The 26,554-nt window shown below is 40.4% G+C and overlaps 1 protein-coding gene across 1 annotated transcript in view; it reads right to left on the bottom strand.

Annotated features, from left to right (window-relative positions):
• The window catches only part of SYNPO (synaptopodin), a 72,831-nt gene that overhangs the window by 33,764 nt on the left and 12,513 nt on the right, over nucleotides 1-26,554 (bottom strand). The window contains exon 2 of the mRNA XM_031953519.1: nucleotides 14,812-15,514. Coding sequence (XP_031809379.1) covers nucleotides 14,812-15,199 — 388 coding nt within the window. The 5' untranslated portion in view covers nucleotides 15,200-15,514. The remainder of the gene's footprint in view (nucleotides 1-14,811; nucleotides 15,515-26,554) is intronic.

Here is a 26,554-nt window from a genome sequence, read left to right on the forward strand (position 1 = left end):
GCCCCAGCCCGGTTATCTACGAGACAGCGCGGCCGCAGCCGGTTTCTGCCCCGGGAGAGAGCCCGTCCCCGGAGGACCGCCCCCAGACCCGCGGGGGCCGTTCTCTGGCCGCCCCACTCCCGATCAGCCACCCTCACACGCGCGCCCGCTTGGAGCTCACCCGCAGGAGCACAGCGGGAGGTTGTTTTCCCACGGGATCAGCTGGGGCCCCAGACCTAACGCATCCTCTGGGCTCAGAAACCTCAGCGCGGTCTCTGGGACGGAGCCCGGACAGGACTGGTTCCTGGCACCTCCCCCCGCGCCGCGGGGAAGTTAGGGGGACTCTCCTTCCCTCCAGGCCCCACGGGCCCGAGATGACCTCAGCGGCACTGGCTGCTAGGGACCCGGAGAACACGCAGTTCCCTGGCTGCACAAGGAGTCCAAGTTGGGCAAACCCCGCTGCCGCCCAACAGGTTTCCCCCGGTCCCTCGGAGCCCGGGCCCGACGGTGGCGCAGAGAAGAGTGCTAAAGTTCGCGGGGACGCCGGCTAGATCCCCAGGAACGCCAGCCGGGAAGCGGGTGACAGCCCCTCCTCTCACCTAGAACAAAGTGGGGGCCAAGGAAGGGGAGCCAGAGCCCAGCTCTCCTGGCTCCCCACTAGGCTTTTTCGGCTCCCCCAGTTCCCCCGGAGCTCCCCGCAGGGCCCCAGCCCGCGGACAAACCTCAGGGCTCCTCGCTCCCTGCCCACAGCCAGTGATGCTTCCAGGGCAGTTCCCTGGCCGCCGGCCTGTTTCCGGACTTCTCCTCCCCGGTGCAGGGCAGCCCGGCCCAAGGAAGGCAGGTGAGGTTAGCAAAGAGATCTCAGGACGGAGACCCGAAAAGGACCGTGCAGGGTGTCCAGCTCAGACCCTTTATTTTACAGACCAGGAAGGCGTTGAGATGGTGAGCCACTTGCTCAAGGTCACACAGCTAGTAATTGCGGGCCATGGGCTTTCTGTCCCAAGTTCTCAGTTCTCTGATCTTTCCCCCACCGCCGCCCCCGCCGGAGCCCCGCCGGAAAGCTGAGCTCGCCCTGCCCTGCCCCGCCGCCCTGCCCTGCCCCGCCGCCCCCGAGGGAGACCACTTGGCAGGTCCCCCGGATGCCCCTTACCTCGCGCGCAGTGGGAAGGTGCTGAGCTCCCGCTCCGAGAGGGCCAGCCGTCTCAGTGCACCTGGCCCGTGGTGTGTGTCCCCGGGCTGCTGCGCTCCCGCCCCTGCCCCGCCCCGCCCCGCCCCGCCCCGCCAGAGCCCCCGCCGTGCCGCTGCCTCCGCCCGCCTGGCTCCCGTTAGCAGAGAGAGCCCCGAGTGAGCCCCGAGTGAGCCACGTTACTGCTCCTGTCCCGCCGTCTCCCCCAGGGCCCTAGCGCCGGGTATCGTCAGGGCGTCCGAGCCAAGTTCGGCAGCTCTCACGCACCCCTCTCTCCTCTCTCCCCGCCTCAGTGTGTCACCTGCCCCCCCTTCCGCCCCCGCCGGCTCTAAAGAGTTGCTTTTTCTTTCATTGCTCCCCCCTCTCTCTCGCCCCCGGGCGGAGTCTGTCTCATGGTCCCTTTCCGAGAAAGCCCCTTCTTTTTCTGAGGGCTCTCTACAATCTGAAGAGATGTTAAGATCCAAGTCGGTGTCTTTATTTCTGTGATTCTGATTCTCTCTACTTCCCCCCTATTTCTCTGCTTCTCAGGTTCTTTTTTTTCTCCCTCCGATTCTGCATCTCTCTGTCTCTCTCTCTCTCTGTGTCTCTCTGTCTCTTTGTATCTCTCTCTGTCTCTGTCTCTGTCTCTCTCTCTCTGTATCTCTATCTCTGTGTCTGTGTCTATCTGTCTGTCTCTGTCTCTCTGTCTCTCTCTCTCCCCTCTCCCTTGTGTAATCTCCGTCTCCCTCTTACTTTCTCTTTAATGTTCTTTTTTCCACTTCAGACCCAAAGTCACCAAGAACGCAATCGTTTCTGCCTAATCCTCCATGACCTAACAGGCAGGGGGCTCCCACCCAAGCACCCAATGAGAGGGGACAAAGAAAGCAGGGCTGGAACAAAACCCTTGTTCAACTGTTTAGAGATTTAAAAGAGGCAGAAAGAGGAATGGGAGAGTGAAGTGAAAATGAGTCTGAGTTAAAAACAAGTTAAACATGTCCCCTAGGAGAAGTCCCCATGCCCCGGGAGGCCTGGAGAGGTGTGAAGCATCCTCACCCTGGAATCTAGATTACAGTGGGTACATATCAGCTTTCCCCTCCCTGTGTGCCCCCCTCCCCCAGAATGCTGAATGACCTCATGGGCCCACATTGCATTCCACTGACGCAGAGGCGCTATTGGAGTGTCCTGTCCCTGGGAGGTGGCACTGTGCTACCGCAGCTCACGAGGGGGAGGCAGGCGGGGGAGAGGGAGCCAAGCTTTGGTGATCTGCAAGGCAAAGTATATCACCCACCCTTTCAGGAGGCTTCTCGGAGACAACCAACTAGAAGCCCATCTCTGAAAGTGAGGGGGTTGGACTACATGATCTCCTTTCCAGCTCTAATGATCTATGAATCTATATAGGAAGCCAGGGAACAGCATGTGTCAGAGACAGGGAGGCCGAGAAAGAAAGAGAGCATGTGCTTTTAATGTGTGGGCGTGTTTGAGGGAGAAAAGAAGAAAAAAGAAAATGTTTTAATCTGGGTATATGTAGATGCGTGAGATTGTATTAGATTTATGCAATACTCTTGTGCATCCATAGGACTGGAGGGAGTGTTTTCTTCCTTCTCCTTTCCTTCCCACCCCCTCCCACCCCCACTCCCCCACCATGCCAGGAACAGAGGAAAGGATGCTGGATATGGGGCCAGAAAACCTGAGTTAAAATTCCAACTTTGTAACTTACTATCTGACTGTGGACAATGACATTTCCCCTCCCTGGGGCTCAGTTTTCTCATCTGTAAAGTGGGAAGACTAACTTTCCTAGTTCTAAATTTATGACATGGTCAAAACACAAGGTAGCTGAAACAAATACAGAGAGGCTTGCTGTTTCCCCTTAACCTTTCCTCTGCTAGCTTCTAGGGAGGGGACTTAGTGTTTTCAAGGCTGACTCTGGGTCTGAAGTAGAAAGAACATTAAAGAGAAAGTTGTCTATGTTATCTCAACATAGGTCAAAGTCCCTGAGTCTATCTCTGTCTAGTAATTAGCCTCACATAGAGAAAAACTCAGTTCTTGAAGCATAAAATCTGATCCCAGGTTGGCCACAGCCTCAGCCCCAGAATGAGCCCTGCCCCAGCCCAAGGGCATCCTTGATCCCTACCTCAAAAGGATTCACAGATCTGGTCTTAGATTGATGCCTGATATGAGGGATGATGCCCTGAATCTTAGACCTTACTGATTAAATAGCTTCTCTAGGCTCAGATCTTCACAGCTGATCCAGCGCATTTGCCCCAGAGATTATCCTTCTTGTTCTTCCCTCATTTAACTGATCTTCAGACCCTAATTTGAAGAACCAGATCTCAGCACCTTCTTAGTCAATGGGCTTAATTGACTCCCTGCTTTCAGAAAACAATTGTGCCTGATCCCCTCTCCCCCCTTTCCCCTCCCCCTTCCAATTTCACCATATTTTAGCACATGATTCTAGTACTTACCTTCCCTCTGACATGCATTCCTTCCATAGCACAGGACTGCATTTTTTCAAGTTTATGTCCCACAAGAAATGAACATTATCTAAGGAATAGGCCTGCAGGTAAAGTGTGCATTAAAGAAAATAAATCAGGACAGACTAGCTGGTGCCAGTCTACCTAAACTAAATCTCCCCAGCTTTCTACTACTATCTGTGTGATCAAAAACAAATCACATTACGTTTCTGAGTCTTTCATCTATAAAATAAAGGTATTGGACTAGATTATTTCTGAGGACCCTTCCCACCCCAAATCTAAGAGCTACAATGACTCCCCATACTTGGAGCCCACATCCCTGAGTATCATTTCTCTTTGGCTTACAACAGCTCCCAAACCAAAATATTCTCAAAATGAACTGTGATTCACCCATTCAGGTATTCTTCTTCTTCCTGAATTCAGTAGTCCATTCCACAAACCTATGCTTACTCTCAGCCAAATCAAGAAGGATGGCTTCTGATTGTTGGAGAGCTTCTGGAAACACCCAAATTCCATTTAATCCACTAGCTAACTAGAAATGTGGGCTCAATCATAGGCTCTTAGACTGCCAGAGCTGGAAAAGAATTTAAAAATTATCTAATCCAAAACCTTCATTTAACAAAAAAGGAAATAGCATTATATTGCCTCCTTCTTGACCCACTAGCTGCTAATGCCTCCTTCACAAAATTACTTTATCTATATGTTGCATACATTTTGTATATATATTGTGTTTTTAGGTATACATGTTGTCTATCTCAATAGAATATAAACTCATTAATGATAGGGATTTTTCTTTCCCAGCACTTAGTACATTATCTGGCACATAGTAGGTGCTTCATAAATGTTTGTTGATTACCTGATAAATGATATTTTACCCAAGATCACATAATCAATAAATAGCAGAGCATTGTTTTCCTGGCTCTCAGTCCAGTGAGCTTCCTACCATACTTCACTGAACAAAAGGGAGTAGGATTAAAGGTCTCATAACCTGGCACATAGATCATATCTAATGTTAGAAAAAAGAGTCCTCTTTTTATCCTAATTTGGTCATAGCCTGAGACCTAACCCTTGACAAAGACTTCACAGACAGCTGTCCTTGGTGCTGAGGAGAACCCCCTTTAGTGTAGTTCCTTCATCTCAGCTGGTCCCCTTGCAATGAATTTGCTTAAAGATCCCATGGGACAACATGGCTTTAAATGATAAAACACTATACACAGCTGTTAGCTAGTATTATGAGAGAGGAGTTTAAAGTCCTACACATAAATATAAGTTATTATTTTGAACAGTAGCATGGCTTGGTGGAAAGAGAACAAGTATCAAAGCCAGGAAGAACTGAAGTCACGTTCTCCTGCCTCTGACACATTTTGACTTTATAACCTGGACAAGTTTTAGAGAAGATGACTTTCATTAGTAAAGGGAGTTTCCCCACCTGAAAACTCCTTATACCAATGAAATCACAAACCCAATCCCTAACCTTTTCCCACTGGCAAGGATGGGCTTTCCATAGCATCCCTTGGTCATCCATTATAGAGAGTGACAGAGGTGATGATAAATGTGTAAGAAATACGTATGATGTATATTGTATCTAGGATATACTGTGACATATTTAACATGTATAGGACTGCTTACCATCTGGGGGAGGAGGTGGAGGGAGGGAGGGGAAAAGTCAGAACAGAAGTGAGTGCAAGGGATAATGTAAAAAATCACCCAGGCATGGGTTCTGTCAATAAAAAGTTATAATTATTAAAAAAAAAAAAAGAAATACATATGATGTCAATGACATCTTATCAAGAAAACTGGGTTTCAAGCTTTATCTGTCCTACTAAGTGGTGTTGTGGTCTTAGGTATATCACATCTTCTTTCTGGACCTTAGTGAGAATTCTCTCCGTAAAATGAGGGGATTGGACACTATTATTTGAAAGAGCTCTAAAGTTCTAGAAATATATAGCATCTGGAAAGGGGAGGCCCCTATTTTTATATCGCAAAGGAAGAATGACCTCTTGTTGTGAAGGAAAGGCATATGGGTTCTGTCTCAGTTGCACTAATTGTGATCCAACATAAGCCATTCCCCATCCATGACCCTTAGTTTCTTCATCTTTATTATTTGGGGTTGAAGAAGGAGTAGAGAGAACAAATGAAATATATGCATGTCTGTGTGTAACCTTTTAAAGCTTATCTCCCATGAATATTGTCTTTTAGCTGGGCTGGTTTCTCTGACATCCACAAAAATATAAAATTATGGATCCATATCTTCTTCATCCTTTTAGACAGGATTAAAGTGAAACTCATAGAAAAGTGATCTGAGGCCCCAGAAGGAAGATAATGGTAGAACTAATATTAAAATTCAGAACATTGAACTAGATGGTAGTTATGATTGGAGAAAAGGGAAAGGATGTGAGAGATGTTTGGCTGACCCTGAGTCCAATGTTTGTTTCCCTATACCAATCTGGGCATTTGTTCCTACTTCTATCTCCTCTCCCTCCTCTCCTTCTGTCCAAATCCTATCCATCCTTCCTTCCTCAAAAATCTGTTCTCCAGGAAGCCTTCCTTCATATTCCCAGGCTAGTATCCTCTTTGTTCTCTGACCTATCTGTGCCATACATTTTTTACTTTAAACTGAAATTGTCTTAAATGTCAATGTCTCCTCTCCCTTAAGTGTCTATTTGCTAACCATCCATGCCTTCTCAATCCTATGCAATTCTTGATCACGTCCTTCAACAAAATCTCCATAAAGACACTCATAGAAAATACACTTGTATAATAATAGACATAAAACTGGAAAGGTACCAAAGACTTATCTTTGATTCAACCCTGTCATATTACAGATAAGGAAATGCTTGTCCCAGTAAGTTAAAAGGTCATGCCAGAAGTAATCTACTCCAATCACCTCATTTTATAGATGAACAAATAGAGGCTCAGAAGAGTCAGTGTTCTTTCCACTGTACCATACTTCCTACATCTAGATATTTTAATATTTTATGGATACCAGTGTAATACTTTCTAGTTCAACTTATCCTTTGCTCTAGATATATGACCAGCCCTCCTCATTTTCTCATAATTTACTGTCTGTAAGCCTCAGTTTCTTCTCCCGTAAAATTGAGATGGAGATACAGTATCCATCACATAGAATTGTTGTGGGATTCAAATGAGATAAAACCTTTAACTGCCCTATAAATGTCAGTTATTATTGGTTTCTTCAATGAGATTTACTAGACCAATCTCTTCAATTACCTTAGATATCTTTATTAGCTAAGCGATAGAGTGCCAGACCTGGAATCAGGAAGACCTGAATTCAAATCTGACCTCAAATGATGATTAGCTGTGTAACCCTGGGCTAGTCACTTAACCCTTTTTGACTCAGTTTCCTTATTTGTAAAATGAGCTGGAAAAGGAAATGGCAAACCACCAAGAGTGGTTTTTCTTGGCAAAGAAAACCCCATATGGGATCATGAAGAGTTAAAAAAGACTGAAATGACTGAACAACAAGAGCAAAAGATATCATTAAAGACTGGCTCTCCTCTAATGTTCTAGGACTTAATGAAGTACTAATTCTAAGACTATAAATGTCATTGTCTCACTCTTTTAGATGTCTATTTGCTAACCATTCATGCTTTCTCAATCCTATGCAATTCTTGATCATGTCCTCCAACAAAATCTCCATAGAGACACTCATAGAAAATATTCTATTCTAGGATTTAAAATAATATCATACACAAACAGTACTACCATCTTAAAGTCCCTATTTATTTAAATGATTTATATTTATGTATATGGATTTATGGGCTCTTCATTTATAAATTCTCATCTTCCCCTTTATCTCCTTCAGCCTTCAGCACAAGGCTAAATAAAGAAGCTAAATAAAATCTCACTGAATAAAAAGAAATAGCTTTAGTCACTTGTCCCTTTACTCTCAGGAGACAAAAGAGGTGAGGACTAGGGTTAATACAAATCAGCAGATAGATATGTGAAGATTTACATTCACCACCTGGCTTTTGGCAGGACATTAATTATATCCTCAGTAACATATTCATTAGCTCAAGGTTTTGTCAGCTATTAGGATATAAATCTACTTGAGAGGAGAATGACTATTGTATTCTCCTTTTTTCTTCTTCCTCTTCAGGGAAGTTAGGTAGTGCAGTGGATAGCATTGGATTTGGCAATCATGAAAACTTGAGTTTGAATCCTGCCTCAGAATCTTACCAGCTGTGAGGCCCAAGGGAAGTCACTTAACCTGTCTGCCTCAGTTTTTTCTTCTGCAAAATGGGGGTAATAATAGCACCTGCCTCACAAAATGAAATTATTTTTAAGTTACTTTGCAAACACTAAAGAATCACATAAATGCTATTATTATTGTTATTTCCTATATTTTCTCACTTTTTGATCTCATAAACTCCCATAGGTTCAATTATTCCCATGCTGATAATTCCCAGATCTATATATCTAGATCTAGTCTTTCTTCTGCATCACCAATTGTCTATTGGACATTCCCAACTGGATATCCCATAGGCATCTCAAACACACTATGATCAAAACACATCTTTCTCTCCCCCAAATCTATTCTTCCTAAGTTCTCTGTTATTCTGTTAAGGATCACCATCTTTCCAGGCCCTCAGATTTTCAACTTCAGAGCCATTCTTGACTCCTGTCCCCTATATCCAATCAATCAATTGCCAAATCTTTTCAATTTTACTTCTACAACCTCGTTAGAGAAGTCTGCAATCTATCCTCTACATGACTACCAGATTGATATTCTTAAAGCACAGTTCAGAGAATGTCTTTCCCCAATTCAAAAAGCTTCCATTTACCTCTAGGAGAAAATATAAAAACTCTTCTGTTTGACATTTAAAGTCCTTCACAATCTGGCTCCAGTCTACTTTTTTTGTACATTAGATTGCACAAAGACTTTGTACATTTTTTACTCCCTCAGTGTTCCAGCCAAACTTGTTCCTTGGTTCTATCTGCTGCCACCTCCAAGATCAAATATAAAATCTTTGTCATTCAAAGTTCTTCATAACCTGATTATAGACACACACACACACACACACACACACACACACACCCTTATCTAGTCTTCATGTACCTTAAACCTTGGACTCCTAGCTACTCTGAGAGCAAAACACACCATGTCTTCTGGCTTTCTTTAAGTCCCAACTAAAATCCCATTTTCTATAGGAACCCCTTTCAAATCCCTGTTAATTCTAGTGTCTCATATTTGCTCTGTATCAGATTTCTTGCTCTCTTGGGTAAGAGAGAAGTAAAGGAAAAAGGAAGAAAAATTTAGAACACAAAGTTTTTTTTTTATTATTACTAAGGGAAAATAATATGTTTAAGTGCTGTTTTATTTTTATCGTTTTTTATTTTTATTTATTTATTTTTAAATAATAACTTTTCCTTTTCAAAATATATGCAAAGATAATTTTCAACATTCACCCTTGCATAAGCTTGAAGAACACAAAGTTTTACAAAAATGATTGTTGAAAATTATCTTTACGTATATTTGATAAAAATAAAATACTATTGTATTTTCCCCCTGTTGATTATTTCTTATTTATCCTGTTTAAAGCATGTTTGTACCTAGTTGTATGTTTGTCTCCCCATTAGACAATGAGATCTTTGATTACAAAGATTATCTTTTCCCTTTATTTGACTCCTAAAGTTTAGTATTTCCTGGCACATAGTAGGTGCTTAAGTAACTAGCTCTGCCAGCCACGCCTTTGCACAAGCTCTTCTCCATGTCTGTAATATACTTCTTCCTCAACTCCAACTTATAAGATTCCTGACTTCCTTCAAGGATCAGCCCAAGTGCTATCATTTACATATGAAGTCAATTTTAATTCCCTCCTCCCCACCCCCAATCGCTAGTGCCTCTCTATCTCCTGGAAGTTAATTTGTATTTATTTTGTACATGTTTTTATTTAGCTATATTCATATTTCCCTAAATAGAATTTAAATTTCTTGCATACAGAGACTATATCTCTTTTTATAATTTTTTCAATTAACAAGCACTTATTTGATCTTCTTCCTATCTCCCAACCCACACACACATTTTGGAAAAGAGAAAGAAAAACAAAACCCTGTTTTAAAAAATTGCATAGTCAAGGAAAACAAATCTCCTACTTTCCATATTATATGATATGACTTTTTATGATTAAGTCACTGTACATTTAGAACAGTATTTTATTATTATTATATAGAAACATATATATTTTTTAAATCTTAGTGCCTAGCACTGTGCCCAGTACATAGTAAATGCTTAATAAATGTTTATTGCATAAGTAAATGAATGAATGAAGAGAACTCACTTAGATTTTTATAGGGAACTTAATCCTCTAAAACTTGGCCACTGAGTGACAAATTTTTGGCCATGAAAACATGGAACAAATAAAACCACAAAATAGCTTTCAGGGCTAGTGTAGCCCTCTTCAGTTTTCATAGAAACAGTAATGGAAGAATAGGGGAAAGGGGAAAGAGAGAGTTAAGAATCACTCCATTTTTAGACCATAACATAAATTCCATTTATCTTTCTTCAGTAACCATATAGTAAATGTCTATATTGACTTTTTCTCTATATGTGAAAGAGAAAACTTAAAGAAACTGCAACTAAATGGAAAGTGGACTCCTGACTTCTCATCATAGAGTAAATGGGGGTAATTAGCAGTTAGTTTTCACAGGCCCAAAGGCAACAAGAAACATCATGTTGTGGGGAAATTTTATGATTGAGCATGAAGATAGCTAAAACTTGATGCTAACATCTGTTGCAGAGGATGAGAAATTGAGAAATTTTATGAGAAAAAATGACAAAATTCTCCAGAGTAGATCAACATCTTCCAACATTAGTTATATTAGTTGTTGTTATTCAGTTGAATCCAACTCTTAATGATACTGTGAACTATACTGGCCATGGGTTTTTCTTGGCAAAGATACTGAGGTGGTTTGCCTTTTCCTTCTCCAACAGATTAAAACAAACAGAGGTTAGTGACTTGCCAGTGTCACAGAGATATTAGGTGACTAAGACAAGATTTAAAATCAGGTCTTCCTAACTCAGATCTAGTGCTCTAACCACTGAGCTTCTAAGTGCCCCCTCCCCCATTATCAGTTATTTCAGTCCAGATGGGGAAGGTGCAAAAGGGAACAAATAGGGACACAAAACTGTATAGGAAAATATAATTCAACATCAAGAAATAAAAGAGACCAAAAGCTTATATCATATGTATCATGTATACTTTCTTCAGAAAAAAAGTTGAAAGTGTCTAGATGTGGCAAGTATTGGAACAACATCACCCAAAAAAAAAAAAAAAAAAAAAAATTTAAATTGACTGCATCTTAACAGACAGGAAACAACTGGTCATTTCAGAATTCATCATCTATTTATAGTCACATCATCTGACTAGTTAGAGTAAAGGTCAAAATCAATACTAAATGAGAAGAAAGGAAAAAGAAAAAAATAAGACACTGTAGATGATGGTGGCAGCTCTAATCCAACGTATTTAAATAAGGTTCACAAAATAAGGGAAATAGATGAAGAAAAAGATTATGATTCTCTGTGTGATTTATCAATGCTTAGAGACGTTTGAAAAAGGCAAAACAATGGCCACAGTAAAGGTGGATAAAGGAGCCCAGTCGCCACTTTAAATAACATTCAACTTCCTTGCCAGATGGAGAAATATGACAGCCAAGAGCAACAGCAGATTAGATTATAAGCTTATTTGCTTTTAAAAAATATAGAGAGAGGTAAATGGCAAAAGATTACAAAGAGAGTTGTTACACCAAAAAGTAAAAAAAAAAACATTTGAGGTGGGGAAAAGCCTAGTATATGACCGGGCCAAAGACAGATCATCCTGTGAGCATTTGTAGCTGAAACTAGAATGAAGAGAACAAAGAGATGAGAAATAAAACAGATTTTCTGGCAGTCATGTACAAAGTGATAATCTCACTGGGGACTATCTTGGATACACCACCCTACTGATAGATGATGTGAAGATGCAGAAATAGTACTTTACACAATCTAGACACAAAAAGTAACTAAATAAATACATACAGAAGAATCCACAGGGGAAGCAAGACAACTTTAAAGGAACTCAGGGACCAATTTGAAAGATTTCTTAAAGAAGGGAAGGCTCCAACAAATGGAAATTGTTACAGACAATACTTTTATCCATAAAGGCAACTGAAAAAATTAGTAACTACCAATTTATATATCTATAGTCACACTTCTGTAAATCTTTCCTAAGAATGATCTTTGTGCATAGATTAAGTACATCTTTGAAGATATACATGTATATATATATATATATACACAGACAGATATATATGTATGTGCACATATATATATCTATACATAGATATTGATATATATATGTATATATCAATATCTATGTATAGATATAGATATTTATATGTATATGTGTATATCTATATCTAGATATCTATATTGATATGTATATGTGTATATATGTCTATATCTAGATCTAGATATAGATATAGACTATATAATATATATGTGATAGATAGCTAGATAAAATAGGAAAATAAAAGGTCAAACTGAATCATCCTTCCTGCTCTGCAGAGTTAGAGGATTTTGCCTTTATTGTCCGATTCAATCAATCTATTGGTAGGTTTTGTGAAACTGGATTTTTTGGGTCTTTCTTTTTTATTCTTTGTTATAAGGATGTCACAAAGGGTAGGGGGAGAAATATATTTGCAGAGTAAGGTGACATAAAAACAAAATAAATCAATAAAAAATATTAAGCTAAAGCTAGAAGAAATCCACAAGCTCAATGTTCATATGCTACCTTTATATAAGAATATAAAATCCTATGTCTATTGTTTATTATTGTCTGTTGATTTTCCCAAGAATAAAAACAAAAAACAAAAAAATTCAGGCATAAAAACTCTTCTCAAGCAACATACTTTTGATGCATATATCCTAAAATCTTATAGAATACTGTGGCAGATACAACTATGGAGAGAATTTTCTTCACTGAGTTAATATTTCCAGAGTATTGACAGTATGTAAAGTATGAAACAGAAGAACTCATCTAAGACTCATCAATGCCATAACCTGTACAGATTAGATACAAAAATTCTGACATCCTGAATTGCCATTCATTGTTCAGTCATGTCAGACTAATTGTGGCCACATTTGGAATTTTCTTGGAAGAAATACTAGAGAGATTTGCTATTTCCTTCTCCAGCTCATTTTACAGATGAGGAAACTGAGACAAAATAAAGTGACTTGTCCAGAGTTACACAGCTAATAAGTGTCTGAGATCAAATCTGAACTTAGAAAGGTAAATCTTTCTGATTCCACGCCCAACACTCTATCCACAATGCCAGCTAGCTGCCTTGGCAACCAGAATTACAGATTCCCCATTAATGCTGAGATTCTCAAAATGCTTCTAGTAGCAAATGATATTGAACTAAGTGAATCAATCCCTGGGGCACTACAAAATCTCAATTACATAATTTTTTTTAAGATAATACATCTACATTGGAAAAACAGAATAGATAACAAATAAGTTTCCAATAGCATAACTTGCAGTTAAATCAGCAAACTTATGAATCTGTCTTTCAGAATAGGCAATAGATGGTTAGACAGGCAGGAGACAGAAATAGGGACACAGAGACAGACAGATACACACAGACAGAGATGTGGAGATAGACAGAAAGAGAGGGCAGGTGGGAAAGAGACAGATATATAAATAGACAGAGATAGAAGCAAAGAAACAGAGACAGAGAAACAGAGACTGAAACAGAGACTCAGAGAGAGACACAAAGATACACACACACACACACACACACACACACACAGAGAGAGAGAGAGATAGAGCTATACAGAGAGCCAAAGAAAGAGACATGGAAAGAGATGATAGAGATATTGGCAGGTAGAACAGCAGATAATAAACAAAATCAAGAAATGAGATCATGATTTGTCTTGTGCAGCATGATAATTGTGGAAATATGTATAGAAGAATTCCGTGTTTAACATATATTGGATTAATTGCCATCTAAGGGAGGGAAAAAATTTGGAACACAAGGTTTTACAAGTGTGAATGTTGAAAATTATCTATGCATATATTTTGAAAATAAAAAAACTTTAATAAAAAATAAACCTTAAAAAAAGTCAAAGAAAAATGCCACATTACTTGACCTCAAGAGCTTACATTCTGTTGGGAAGACAATATTACATATTTATGTAGGTATAAAAATTTATAAAATAAAAGCATGATACAATTTTTTAAAAAGAGAAATGAGAAGATCAGACTAAATGACATTTAGGCAACTCCCTGGTACTTTCAATTGTTCCATCTTCCTTCTTGCCACTCAAAACTGCTTTTTAGATATCCATATTCTCCTATTGAGGCTATATGGCTTGTAACCAACAGTGACACCATGCATCCTAAACAGTTCATTTATAATTGGGAGTGCAGAGCAGTGTTTGTTTTTTGTTTTTGTTCTGTGGGTCCATGTGCACACATGTGTGTATATATGTGTGTACATGTGTAGTTTTCTCCCAAAAGATGAGTTCCTTAAAGCAGAGCTTTTTAGAATGGGATCTTAAAAATACATTTGAAAAATATAGCTTCTAAACAGTAATCTTCATCTTTCAGATTTCTGCATCCAAGACAAGCCATCTTCTTTTATATACCACAATCCCAGAGGAAGCAAAATTGCTATTGTCCTAAGGACATCGAATAGCTACCCTGCAAATATAACAGGCTACAGCATATTTCCAACAATAAATTAAGCAGAGTAAATAAGCATAAAATACATCATCTGAGATGTGCAGGATCAGAAAAGGAAATGTCAATCATGTAGTGAGATAGAGAGATAATAGTTTGCCTGAATTCTAAAAGTTTCTTTGAGATATTAAAAGCAACCTAGCAAGGTCTGTAGCATAGTGGATAGATTCTCACAGAGAATGGAGGACTTAGTAGAAAACATGGATGAAAATCGCCCATGATGGGAAAATTAGATAGTAGTAACACGCAATGGAGGGTATATCCCCCATTGAGGTCCAAGAACCCCAGTGAAGCAGCCCCATTGGGCTTGGGTAGCAGATTGAGGAACAGATGGATAAAGAAGTTAGGAAAAAGAGAAAAAAAAGTAGCCATCAGGACTTGGGAAGATACATCCCACTTTTCTCACTGTTTTGCCAAATTTAACTTGAGGAAAAAGGAAAAGGATCTGACTTACCTGGTTTCTGGGCTGAGCTGGGGCTAGAAACTGTGACAGGTTGGACTCTGGCTACCTTCCAGTCCTGGTCGGTGCCACATGTCTGATGGGATCTTCCAAGGGCTTGCCTAGGACCACAGGCCAAATGGGCCAGCAGAGGATTTGACAGCTGGGACCCATCTTTCCTCATTCCACAGGATATTCTGCCCAAGCCTTTTTCCTCTTCCTCATCTAGGTCCAAAAGACTGGCCTGTTCTGAATCTTCCAGCATGTTCAACCTGCCCTCCTTGGGCTCCACAGCTGGACACTTGTAGCCTTCCTCAGGAAGTCCAAAGTCACCAGAGTGAGCTCTTCCTTCACTGGGTCTGGTCCCTAAGGGTGGTGGCTGGAACACCTGAGCGCCAAACATGGTATGCTCTTTTTACTCCTCTGGGAAAGCTGGTTTGTGATGCAGCTGAGGGAATGTCCCCTCTGGGTTCTGGGGACCTAGGACACCTCTGGAAGAAGGACCCTGGACCTGGGCAATATCACAGCCTCTGAGACAGATAGGAAGTCACTTCACTTCCCTGGAGGGTCTCCCTGCACTGTGTGTCACAGAGAGAAAAATGAGTGCTGGCAGAGGCAGAGTAGAAGTAGATTTAAATTGCTCCAAGGTAAGCTATTCTGGCCCTCCTTTACCAATGGTGTCTCACGTCTTTGAGCACTAGTTTCAGAATGAATCCACCTGTACAAGGAGAGAAAAAAAGGAAAAATAAAGTCAGGTATTAGCAAAGGACAGCTGGAAGGGACCTTAGTACAATCCTATCATTTTATAGATGAGAAAACAGACTCAGGACAGGAAAACTTGACCAAGTTCATACAAGGTCCTTGCTTTAATTAGTGGCAAGACCAAGACACAAAGTCAGGTTTCCTAACTGCTACTCTGGGTCTGCTGAAATAGGTCCAGATTCTTTGGAAGGGTCAGCCTCTAAACAAGGGGTCTTCATCTTCTTTGTGTCTTGGATACCTTTGGAAGTCTGGTATCTATGGAGTCTCTTTCAGAATAAATTTTTTAAAATAATTAATAAACTAAATAATTTAAATAATTAAATACATGCTATATTGTTTCTCACCAAATTTCACAATCCCCACAAAATCTATTCACAGATTTCCTTAGTGGTCTGTGGACCCCCACTTAAGAACATCTGTTTCACAGCATCTTTCCCTTCCATTCTCTCTCCATTCACATAGATTCAGGGTTTTATCACACTTCTCCGGGGACACCATACTAGCTACCTAATTACCGAATCCCTTTTTCCTCTCTTTCAGCATTCCAATTCATCTTCCAGTTATTGACCAAAATAATCTTCCTAAAGCAGTGGTTCTCAAACTCTTGTTTTCAATATCTTTATCCTATTAAAACTGATTGAGGATCTCTCCAAAGAGTTTTTGTTTATCTGGATTACATTTATAGACATTTACCATATTGGAAATAAAAACTATTTTTGAATTTGTAGACCCTCTAAAAGGGTTTCAGAGATCCCCAGGATTCTCTAGACCATACTTTGAGAATCACTGTCCTAAAGGATAGATTTTCTGAGGATTTTCTGTGCACTCATTCATAGCATATGTTTGGTTCCACCAGGCTTGAAACAAAGTATACCGGCATCCAGATGTGGATGGTTCTGTTCCAATAGAAGCCATTTGGGGCAGAGACCAAGGCCAGTGAAGTAAGAATTGACCAGCATGGGCCCTCTACATCCAAGTCTCTAGCAGCCATCAAAAAGCAAGGAGTCAAGAAGTGAATGATAGGGGAACTTAAGGAAAAAAATTTGAAATGACCCAAGTTCTTAAGAGAAAGAAAACTCAAAGACATTGAGCTAAGCACAGGTTTAACCATATCACTCTCTAGTGAGAATTGAGAATCATTAGCAGCTTCCTACTGTCTCTAGAATAAAATACAAGTGACTTTATTTGACCTTTGAAGTACTTCTGGCTCAGCCTACCTCTCTAGACTTAGTTCTCACAACTCCCATTTAATCCCTCCATCTCTTGCCAAAGTGACCCCAGGCTAAGATTTCTCTGCTCTAACCCTTCTTCCTTTACATGTCTACTCCTGTCCTTGTAAAAGCCTCTTCCTAAACATTGTAGAAGTGGAGGACAAAAGAATACAAGTAGTATTACTTCATGAAACAGGAAAAAGCAGCTGTAAAGAAAAACAGCTTGGTATAAGATCCAGCTAGATGTAAAACCATCACAAGATAGTTTTGAACTTTTCAGGATTATATTTTGTTGGACATTTAATGGTGCCTTAGGTGGGATGAAAATAATCAATTTTATTATAGAATTCTCTCACAATGTGCTGGACACTGTGCATAAAGTATTTTACAAATACTATCTTATTAATAACAATAATAATATGAGATAACATTTATGTAGTTCTTTCTAACTGCCAGGTACCGTTAACCTTAGTTCACTTTACAAATAATCTCTTATTTGATTCTTACAATAATCTTGGGGGGAGGGAAGGTAGTAGGTACTGTTATTATCCCATTTTACAGAAGAAACTGAGACAGACAGTGATTGAGTGACATGCCCAGAGTCACCCAGCTAGTGTCAGAGACCAAATTTCTATGCAATATTGAAATTTTTTCAATAAAATAAAATTGAGACCAAGCTGGGGGTAATCACCAGGACTGGGACTTGAAAAAGGCAAAAAGGCAGCAAAAATGAATGTCTGAGTAGGGTCCCCCCTCCACCTTATTCTCTCTGTGCCCATGGCTAGAAGATCAGTCCTTTTAACTATTGAGGCCAATGTTTGGGGTGGGCTAGGGACGTGGCCTTGGTAAGCCACAGATGAACTGTTCTCTGACCAACAGAGATTCTTGTAATCGGTCCAGGAAGATAAGAGTAAATCTGATCCCTGCAGAAAACTCATGCCAGCTGCAGAAGGGGCCGTGTGTGAATCCCAAGAGTGACTAGCCTTAATGGATGGAATATTGACAGCTGGTGAAATTAAGAAAGGAGAATCTGAGAAGAGGGATACCTGTTGTGGTGAAAGAGTGTCACCACAAGGACTGGGGCTTTGGCATAAATGTTCCTCTCACACACTCTCTGACTCTCTGTCTCTGTGTTCTGTCTCTCCCTCTGTGTGTCTGTCTGTGTGTCTGTCTGTCTGTCTCTCTCTCTCTCAACCCTTCCACTCCTGCTATTGAAACTAATCAGCACTTCAGTTTTAATAATGTTAATGATACCAGCTAGTATCCCCCAGCCAATTCTACTGTACACTCATTCTCCTGAACATCCTTCATTGCCTCATAGGTTCATTCATTCATCCATCTCTGTCACAAACCCCGCTAGAAACTGGCTTTCAAGAAGTCAAATCTACAAAATGTATAATTTAGAGAGTGATCCAAAAAGTACAAGAACTTCTGATAGGGCTATCTAGAGAATTCCTACACTAGCTATAGGAAAGAGCATTGGGTTTGGTAGCAGGAGACCTAGATTTAGAATTCCAAATCTGTCTATAACCTTTTCACTGCATGAAAAAGGAGAAATCATTTCACTTTTCTGGTTCTGTTTGCTCCTCATCTGTAACACATAGTCCCTCCCTTTCCAGCTCCAAGCCTATGATTCTATAGTCCAGATTTAATGGTCACTCAATCTATGGTTCTCTCTGGTAGATCATTTTCTCATCTACAAAATGAGGCAGGAAGACTGAACTAGAAAAATCTTTAGGCTGTCTTCTATCTCTAATTCTTTGATTTTATTCTCCATTTGTATCTCCTACAAAATCAGAACTTTTCAGGATCACAGATTCAAAGCCAAGTTTGAAAAACTGAGGCCTAGAAAACAGAAGAGGTTTATTCAAAATCATAAATATAAGGGATTAAGAGGGAGACTGAAAGAGAGAAAAAGAAAGAGAAAGACAGAGAGAAAAAGGCAGAGAGACAGAAAGAGAACAGAAAGAGACAGAGTTCAAAAGAGAGACAAAAAAAGAGACAGAGAGACAGAGACAGAGAGAGAGAGAGAGAGAGAGAGAGAGAGAGAGAGAGAGAGAGAAAGGAGGGTTGTTTCCAAATTTCCAAATTTAATGCCTTTCAAGGTTCATTTCTAATGACAAGCCAGTTTTGTTTTTTTGTTTTTTGTTTTTTTGTTTTTTTTGATGGGAAGGCCAAAGATCTAGGGGCTTAGGCCAGGGCAGGGTTGTTTCCTCCTCAACCCCAACCCAAAGAGCCCCAGTAATCCTTCCTAGCCTGGCTTCATCTTCAGTATGGCTGGAAGAAGTGGGGGAAGAGGGGCCCAGGAGAGGGGATTGCTCTTCATTCCCTCTTTCCCTCCCTTTCTCCCTGTGGGCGGCTTCCCTTCTATTCCTGCTTCTGTGTTGCTGTATTTGACATGACCCTGGTTTCCAGGAAAGAAGAAAAAGGCGGAAAAATAAAGTTAACTTTCCTCCACCCACACAAATATTTTTGGCTGGCCCAACCTTCCTCCTGCCAATCTGGGAAGAAGAAGGATGGCTAGCAACAGAATTACCATTCAGATCTTCCTCCCCAGAGAATTGCTGTCTGATTACCAATAAAGATAGAGTCTAGACACCCTAAAATGAAATATTGTTCCATGCTACCCAAAGGACCGCTTCTTCCATCCACATGGTCACTGGAGTCTGCCTAAAAATGGCTGCTTCTCCCAGTTCCTCAGCTCTCAAAGGCCTAAAATGTCAGTGATGTCCAATTTTCACTGAAGCTGAAACCACTGATGCTCAGGGAGCTCTGGAAGACATATTTGACCCATATCAGGGAAAGGAATTAGAAGCAAACCTGAAGCAGGTAGGTAACTCTACAGATACAGCACTAGCCTGAAGGCAAGAAGACTTGAATTCAAATATGACCTTAGGTCATTACTACCTATATGATCCTGAAGTAATCACATAACTTTTTGTCTACCTCAGTTTCCTAATCTGTAAATTAAGGATAATAATGGCACCTAACTACCTTGCTGTTGTAAGAATCAAATGAGATAATATTTGTAAAGCATTATATAACCCTTAAGGAACCATATAAATGATACAAATAATTATTTTGGAATTAGAAGAAATCACCCAGAAACAAAGGGTATGCGGATATGGCTAGAGATAAATGTATTCATTCATTTATTTATTCATTTAACAAATATTTATTATCTACTACATACAAGGTCCAGCATAAGATGCTGGGAAATACAGAGATGAATAAGATACAGTATTTGTCCTCAAAGAGGTCACAAGGCTAGTAGACTACATGAAATATGGACACAAATAATTATCGCAGCAATAGAAGATGATGCAGATCATAAGAGGAGGACAAAGTAATGGTAATTCAGGAAAAGAAGGGATCCATTGCTGCTTGGTGAGAAGGGAAAGGGGGGAAAAGTTCAAGAAGAGGAGAAATCAGAGAAATTTCATCTAAGATTATGTGATATCAAGGTAAAAGTTGCCTTAGAGATCATCTAGTTCAATCCTCCAATTTTACAGAGGAAGAAATTGAGGCAGAAGGATAGGATCTTGAAATTTATTGGCTTGCCAAAGATCTCACAGAGTCAGGATTCAGAGTATTCTCACTCCAAATCCAGGATTCATCCCACTATGATTCCTCTGTCCCTTATGGCCTTGGCTATTATCCATAAAATGAGACGGTTAGATCAGATGCTCTTTTTTATCATCCTTCTAGCCCTGTCATGATTCTATGAGCCCAGAGACATAAGATTTCTGAAAAAGGTGACATTTGAACTGGGGTTTTAAGAATAGATTGGATTTAGGCAAATGGAGAGAATGAAAAGGAATCCCTGGAGGGAAAAACATGGGCAAAGCCAGTGTGGTAGGAATTTAGTTCATTTTTGTGAAACAGTGAAAATTAATTCCAGATTGGTTGTGCAGGGAGAGCAAGGGTTGGAACAACTTCTTCTACTATAGATAGCATGAGGCAAAAGAGTGAGCAAAGTGATCTTTGTTCTTTGAGTGGAATTAATAATCCGATCTGGCTTTCATGTTCCCATATCAGTTTACATTTGATTAGGTCCTTCCAGTGGGTCCTTAAAGGCCTTATCTCTTGTGTGGTATTGATGACTTCTAAATATATGAAAACCTTCCCTGGATTTTCCTGGTCTTCTCCTTTAGGGAACAAGAGAGAAAAGGAGCCACATATTTGAGATTATGGAAAAGGAGGATGTTTTTGTTGTTGGTTAAAACAAGTAAAGGGTTTATCATGGAACCAATACTGTCTCTCTGGAGTCAGAGAAGCTGGTCTCAAACCCTACCCCTGAGGTTCAGTTCCTGTGTGATTTGGGGCAATCTCACCTCCGTGATCTTTAGTTTCTTCATCTGCAAATAAGGATTTGGGCAAGATGGTCTCTGAGATCCTTCCAGCTCTAAACATGAGAACAAAGGATTTATAATACCAATGACAATAAACAAATCACTGTAGGATCATCCTAACATTGAGGTTATGTTAGAAATAGTATAGGCTGGAAAGCTGGGAGGAGAGACTCTAAAAATATGCCATGAGGACCAAAATAAGAGACTGGGGGCATTTTTCTAAGAAAAAAAAAAAGATTTAAGTAGAACATGCTTTGTTTTCAAACGTCCAAAAAGCTGTATGAAGAGGAATTCAACTTATTTTCCTTTGGAAAGATCAACAGGAGGAAGGTATGAGAGAAAGATTCAGGTCAAAAGGAAGAAGAACCACCCAATACAGAGTACAGTCCAATTACAGAAATAGATGGTTTTATGTGGTGATGAGTTCCATGTCACTGAAAGTGTTCACACAGAGGCTGGATGATCACTTGTTAATACCACAAAAACTATCTCCTCTTATTTTTTCAATTGGGTTTGATGAATTGCCTAAGCTTATATAAATAGTAAGTGTCTGAAGATGAATTTGAATTCCAGGACTGGTACTCTACTACTAGCTACTTCTAATACTACTTTAAAAAAAATAATAGCCTTTTATTTTTCTAAATACATGCAAAGATACTTTTCAACCTTTACTTTTGCAAAACCTTGTGTTCCAAATTTTTCTCCCCTCGATAGTAAGCAATTCACAATATCAATTCTTCTAAACATTTCTATATTCACTAAGACTACTACTTTAAGTAGGAGTTTGGATGAGAAGACTTCGGAAAGTCCCTTCTAGCTGTGAGATGAAATCATTTTAGAATTTTTTAATAAAGAGGTCTCAGAGAGTCAAGGATGAAATTCCTGGATTAAGAGAGAAGATTTAGGAAGAGGCAGAGAATGGGATGCTGGATAGAAACCACTGAAAATTCTCTCCAAACTTGGATGTGCTCTTTTTTGGATGTACAGTTGCCCAATCTGTAAATGTTTGTTTGATTGTTCTTATTTATGATAGCCTCTATTGAATGAAAGGGTTTCTGCTGCCCTCAAGAAGATAGAACCTGCCCAGCTAAGTAGTACAGTGGATAGAGCACAAATCAGGAGGCCCTGGGTTCAAATTCAGGCTCAGGTACTTAATAGCCAAGTCATTCAAGCCCGATTACCTTTCTTAAAAGAAGATGGATTCAGATATTTTCTATGGGAGTGACTCACTACAATGAAAGAAGTAAAAATGAATGAGGGGGTCTGATCCCAAACGCATGGCCACAAAGAAGAAGCCTTCAGGTGCAAATACAACCAAGGTCCAGAATTAAGTGTATCCAGAATTTTCCCTGGGAATTTTAGGGACAAATCCCCATTAGATAATAGAGTCTCAAAACATTAGAGCTAGCCGCGTGCATTTCTGATTTCCTTCACAGGCTAACTACAATATTTTGGAGTCCAGTTTTTTTTGTACAGCAAAATAATGGTTTGGACATGTATACTTATTTTGTATTCAATTTATACTCTAATATATTTAACATATATAGGTCATCCTGCCATAGGGGAGGAGGTGGGGGGAAGGAGGGGAAAGATTGGAACAAATTTGGCAATTGTCAATGCTGTAAAATTACCCATGCATATAACTGATAAATAAAAAGCTATTAAAAGAACAACATTAGAGCTAGGAGCCTTTAGGATATAGAACAAAAAAAGTAGTACGAAAGACATAACCCTCAAACCTGGAAGAAAACTCAGACACCATTTGACCTTCATTTTAAAGAAGTGGAAGAAAATAAAATAATTTTTTTTTTTTTTAAAGAAAAGAAGAGGAAACTAAACTCAAAGGAATGAAGCAACCAATCCAGATAGTTACTTAGTAAGTTAGTGAGCTGTTTGGGTTTTGCCTATTACTTACCAACTGTTTGCCTTCCACCCTCATCCCCCTACTGTATGGCAAAATGACCCCATCTGGCCACATCTCAGTCAAAATATCCTTCAACCTGCTTTTCCCCACCTATTCCTCTTTGATTTCTTTTCCTCTTCTGTGCATCTTCTCCCTCCTATCATTTACCTTTCTCTTTTCCAGTAGAGGGAGAAAAAAATCCAATTACCCAACAAATAACAAGAATTTCTGTTTGACTGTGCATACCCTTTGATCCAGCAGTGTTACTACTGGGCTTATATCCCAAAGAGATTATAAAGAAGGGAAAGGGACCTGTATGTGCACGAATGTTTGTGGCAGCCCTTTTTGTAGTGGCTAAAAACTGGAAACTGAATGGATGTCCATCAGTTGGAGAATGGCTGAATAAATTGTGGTATATGAAAATTATGGAATATTACTGTTCTGTAAGAAATGACCAACAGGATGATTTCAGAAAGGCCTGGAGAGATTTACACGAACTGATGCTGAGTGAAATGAGCAGGACCAGGAGATCATTATATACTTCAACAACAATAATATATGATGACCAGTTCTGATGGACCTGGCCATCCTCAGCAACGAGATCAACCAAATCATTTCTAATGGAGCAGTAATGAACTGAACCAGCTATGCCCAGAAAAAGAACTCTGGGAGATGACTAAAACCATTACATTGAATTCCCAATCCCTATATTTATGCACACCTGCATTTTTGATTTCCTTCACAAGCTAATTGTACAATATTTCAGTCTGATCCTTTTTGTACAGCAAAATAACGTTTTGGTCATGTATACTTACTGTGTATCTAATTTATATTTTAATATATTTAACATCTACTGGTCATCCTGTCATCTAGGGGAGGGAGTGGGGGGGGGGGTAAGAGGTGAAAAATTGGAACAAGAGGTTTGGCAATTGTTAATGCTGTAAAGTTACCCATGTATATATCCTATAAATAAAAGGCTATTAAATAATTTAAAAAAAAAAAGAATTTCTGTTTGAAAAAGGCAGTATAGTGGAAGGAGATCAAAACTTAAGAAAACCTGTGCTTAAATCCTGACCTCTATCACTAAGTGACTGTGTGATCTTAGGGAAATCACTTATAGAGAGCCCTTATATTTGTACTCCTTTCCTCACAAGGTGCTTATAAGAAAAATCCTTTCTAAGTTTTAAAGTGCTAGGTAAATGTATAGTCATTATTATGTGCCTCTTTATTAATCCAAGTTATTGCACATCATTTGAATCAATACCTGACCCATCTCTCGTGCCATACTGACAAAACATACTCTTTTCATTGATCATTGATTGACTGAGAGTGCAACAATTAGAATAAAATTGCTCTCTTCTCCAGGTTCACTGGTTCTGGCTTTCTATGCAGATAGTTATTGTTGGGATGGTTTGAGATGTAGGGAGCTTAAGCTAAAGCACCGAGTTATTCTTTAGCACTTTGGCTTGTATTACCTCAACTTCAATTCTTCCACTTTCTCCTCCTCTGCTCTATCTCAGAGGACAGGATTTTTTGCTCTTGGAGACATCTCCTCCCATTTCTCTCAGGTGCTTGCCCTTGTGGGCATCCCTTCTCTTTGTCCCTGTCTCTGATTCTGCTTATACCTCCCTCTTCCTCTCTCTCCCCCCTTCTTCCTCCCTCTCTCTGTCTCTCTCTTGTCTCTCTCTCTGTCTCTTTCACTTTCTGTTTCTTTTTCTCTTTCTTTCTTACTTTCTCTTTTACTTTCTCTGTCTCTCTCCCTTTGTTTCTACTCTCATTTTCAAACTCTCTCTCTATATATACCTTTTCTAATGTTTGAAATATGTCCAGATATTCCCCATTCCAACCCACCCCCCCCCCAAAAAAAAAACCCTTGACCCTCATACATCTCTTCTCTTTGTTACAGCCAAACTCCCAGAGAAAGTTGCCTCTAACCAAATTGCTTGCTTTCTTAAGGAAAGGGGAGGTGAGGGCAGGAGGAAGAGAATTTAAAACTCAATTTTTTAAATGTTGTTAAAAATGTTTGTTTAATGACTAATGACTAAAAATGGAAATATCTTTTGCATATGTATAGCCTATATCAAATTGCTTACTGCCTCAGTGAGTGGGGTGGGAAAGGAGGAAGAGAGAAAATTTGGAACTCAAAAAAATTTTAAGTGAATGTTAAAAATTGTCTTTATTTATAACTGGAGAGAAAATAAAATATAAATGTAATAAAAAATATTTAAAAATTGGTTATATCTGAAAAAAAAATTAAGTGAGAAAGCTTTCTATGCTCATTATCTCCATTTTCTCCCAGACCTTTCACTTCTCGGGCCCTGGCAATGTGACTTCCAGCCCTTGTAATCAGCTCGCTCTTCTTTCCATGTTCAGCAGAGATTTCTTTATCTTACAAGTTAATAGCCTTTTCTCAGATCTTATCCCTGACTTCTCTGCATTACTTCACACTGCTAATCATCCTCCTTTTCTTTTTTTTTTTTGGGGAGGGGACACGACTCTCCTCACTTCCTGTCACACCCGCCCATTTTGGTCTCCTTTGCGAGGATTATCCTCATCCATGTGCTGCCGCTCCCATGCCTTGATGCACCAGGACTTTGCTCTCTATCCGCTTTTAACACCTCTCCGCCTTGGAACCTCTAGTTGCCTTCCGGGCCTGCCCGAGAACTACCTCCTTGACGGGACTTTCTGGTCCCCGAGCTGTGAGGGTGCTGCCGCCATCTTCACTTTGTATTTGAGCGAATCTGGGAACGCGCGATACTCCCCGGCAGAAGGAGGTAAGCTCGGTGAGGGCAGGCGTTCTCTCACTTCCGGTCCTGCCCGGCGCCTCCCCCAGAACGGGCCCCGAGCGCCGTTAGCGCGCGGTCTCCCCGGCCCAGCGCGCAGCTCCCAGTAGCACGTGCCGGGCTGACGGGTGACTGAATGAATGGAGGCGTGAATGAGAACATGCTGGAAAGGGCCCGGTCATCGTTGGGAGTCTGGGCTCCTGCGGGACAGAAAACCTGGAGGGGGGGAGGGGGGGGGGTCAGAGGACGACGAAAACGCGCGTTTGTGGCTCTAGCTGAGCAGTAACCCTACCCCGAGTTTTTCTAGCCCTGGAAAACAGGGTCGCCCAGTGGATAGGAAAGTGAGCAGTCCGCACTGACTCTGAGGTGTTTCACAAACATTTCATGAATTAATGAACCAACAAAGAGACAGATGTTCTCTCTGGAGAAATAACCACCCAAGGAAGGGGTGACGTCACAAACTAGCGGCCCTACAATTGGCTATCTGCTCATGACGTCACTAATAGCCGGGGCAGATTCAGGGCCCGTTCCAAATGGATTTGTTGCATCCAACCTGTTCGTGAAGTTTCCAAAGCCTCCCCTCCCAGTGTCTATTTCTGCCTAGCCAGATTTATAAATATTCAGGCCATGGAGAAGGCTTCTGGAGAGAAAAAAAAAAAGAACATGAAATCATGGCTATAAATACGGCACTGAGCCCCGGGTGGGGGACGCCCCCGTGAGGCGTTGGGGAGTAGTTACAAGCCAGAA

The sequence above is a fragment of the Sarcophilus harrisii genome, chromosome 2 (assembly GCF_902635505.1).
Source record: "Sarcophilus harrisii chromosome 2, mSarHar1.11, whole genome shotgun sequence".
NCBI lineage: Eukaryota > Metazoa > Chordata > Mammalia > Dasyuromorphia > Dasyuridae > Sarcophilus > Sarcophilus harrisii.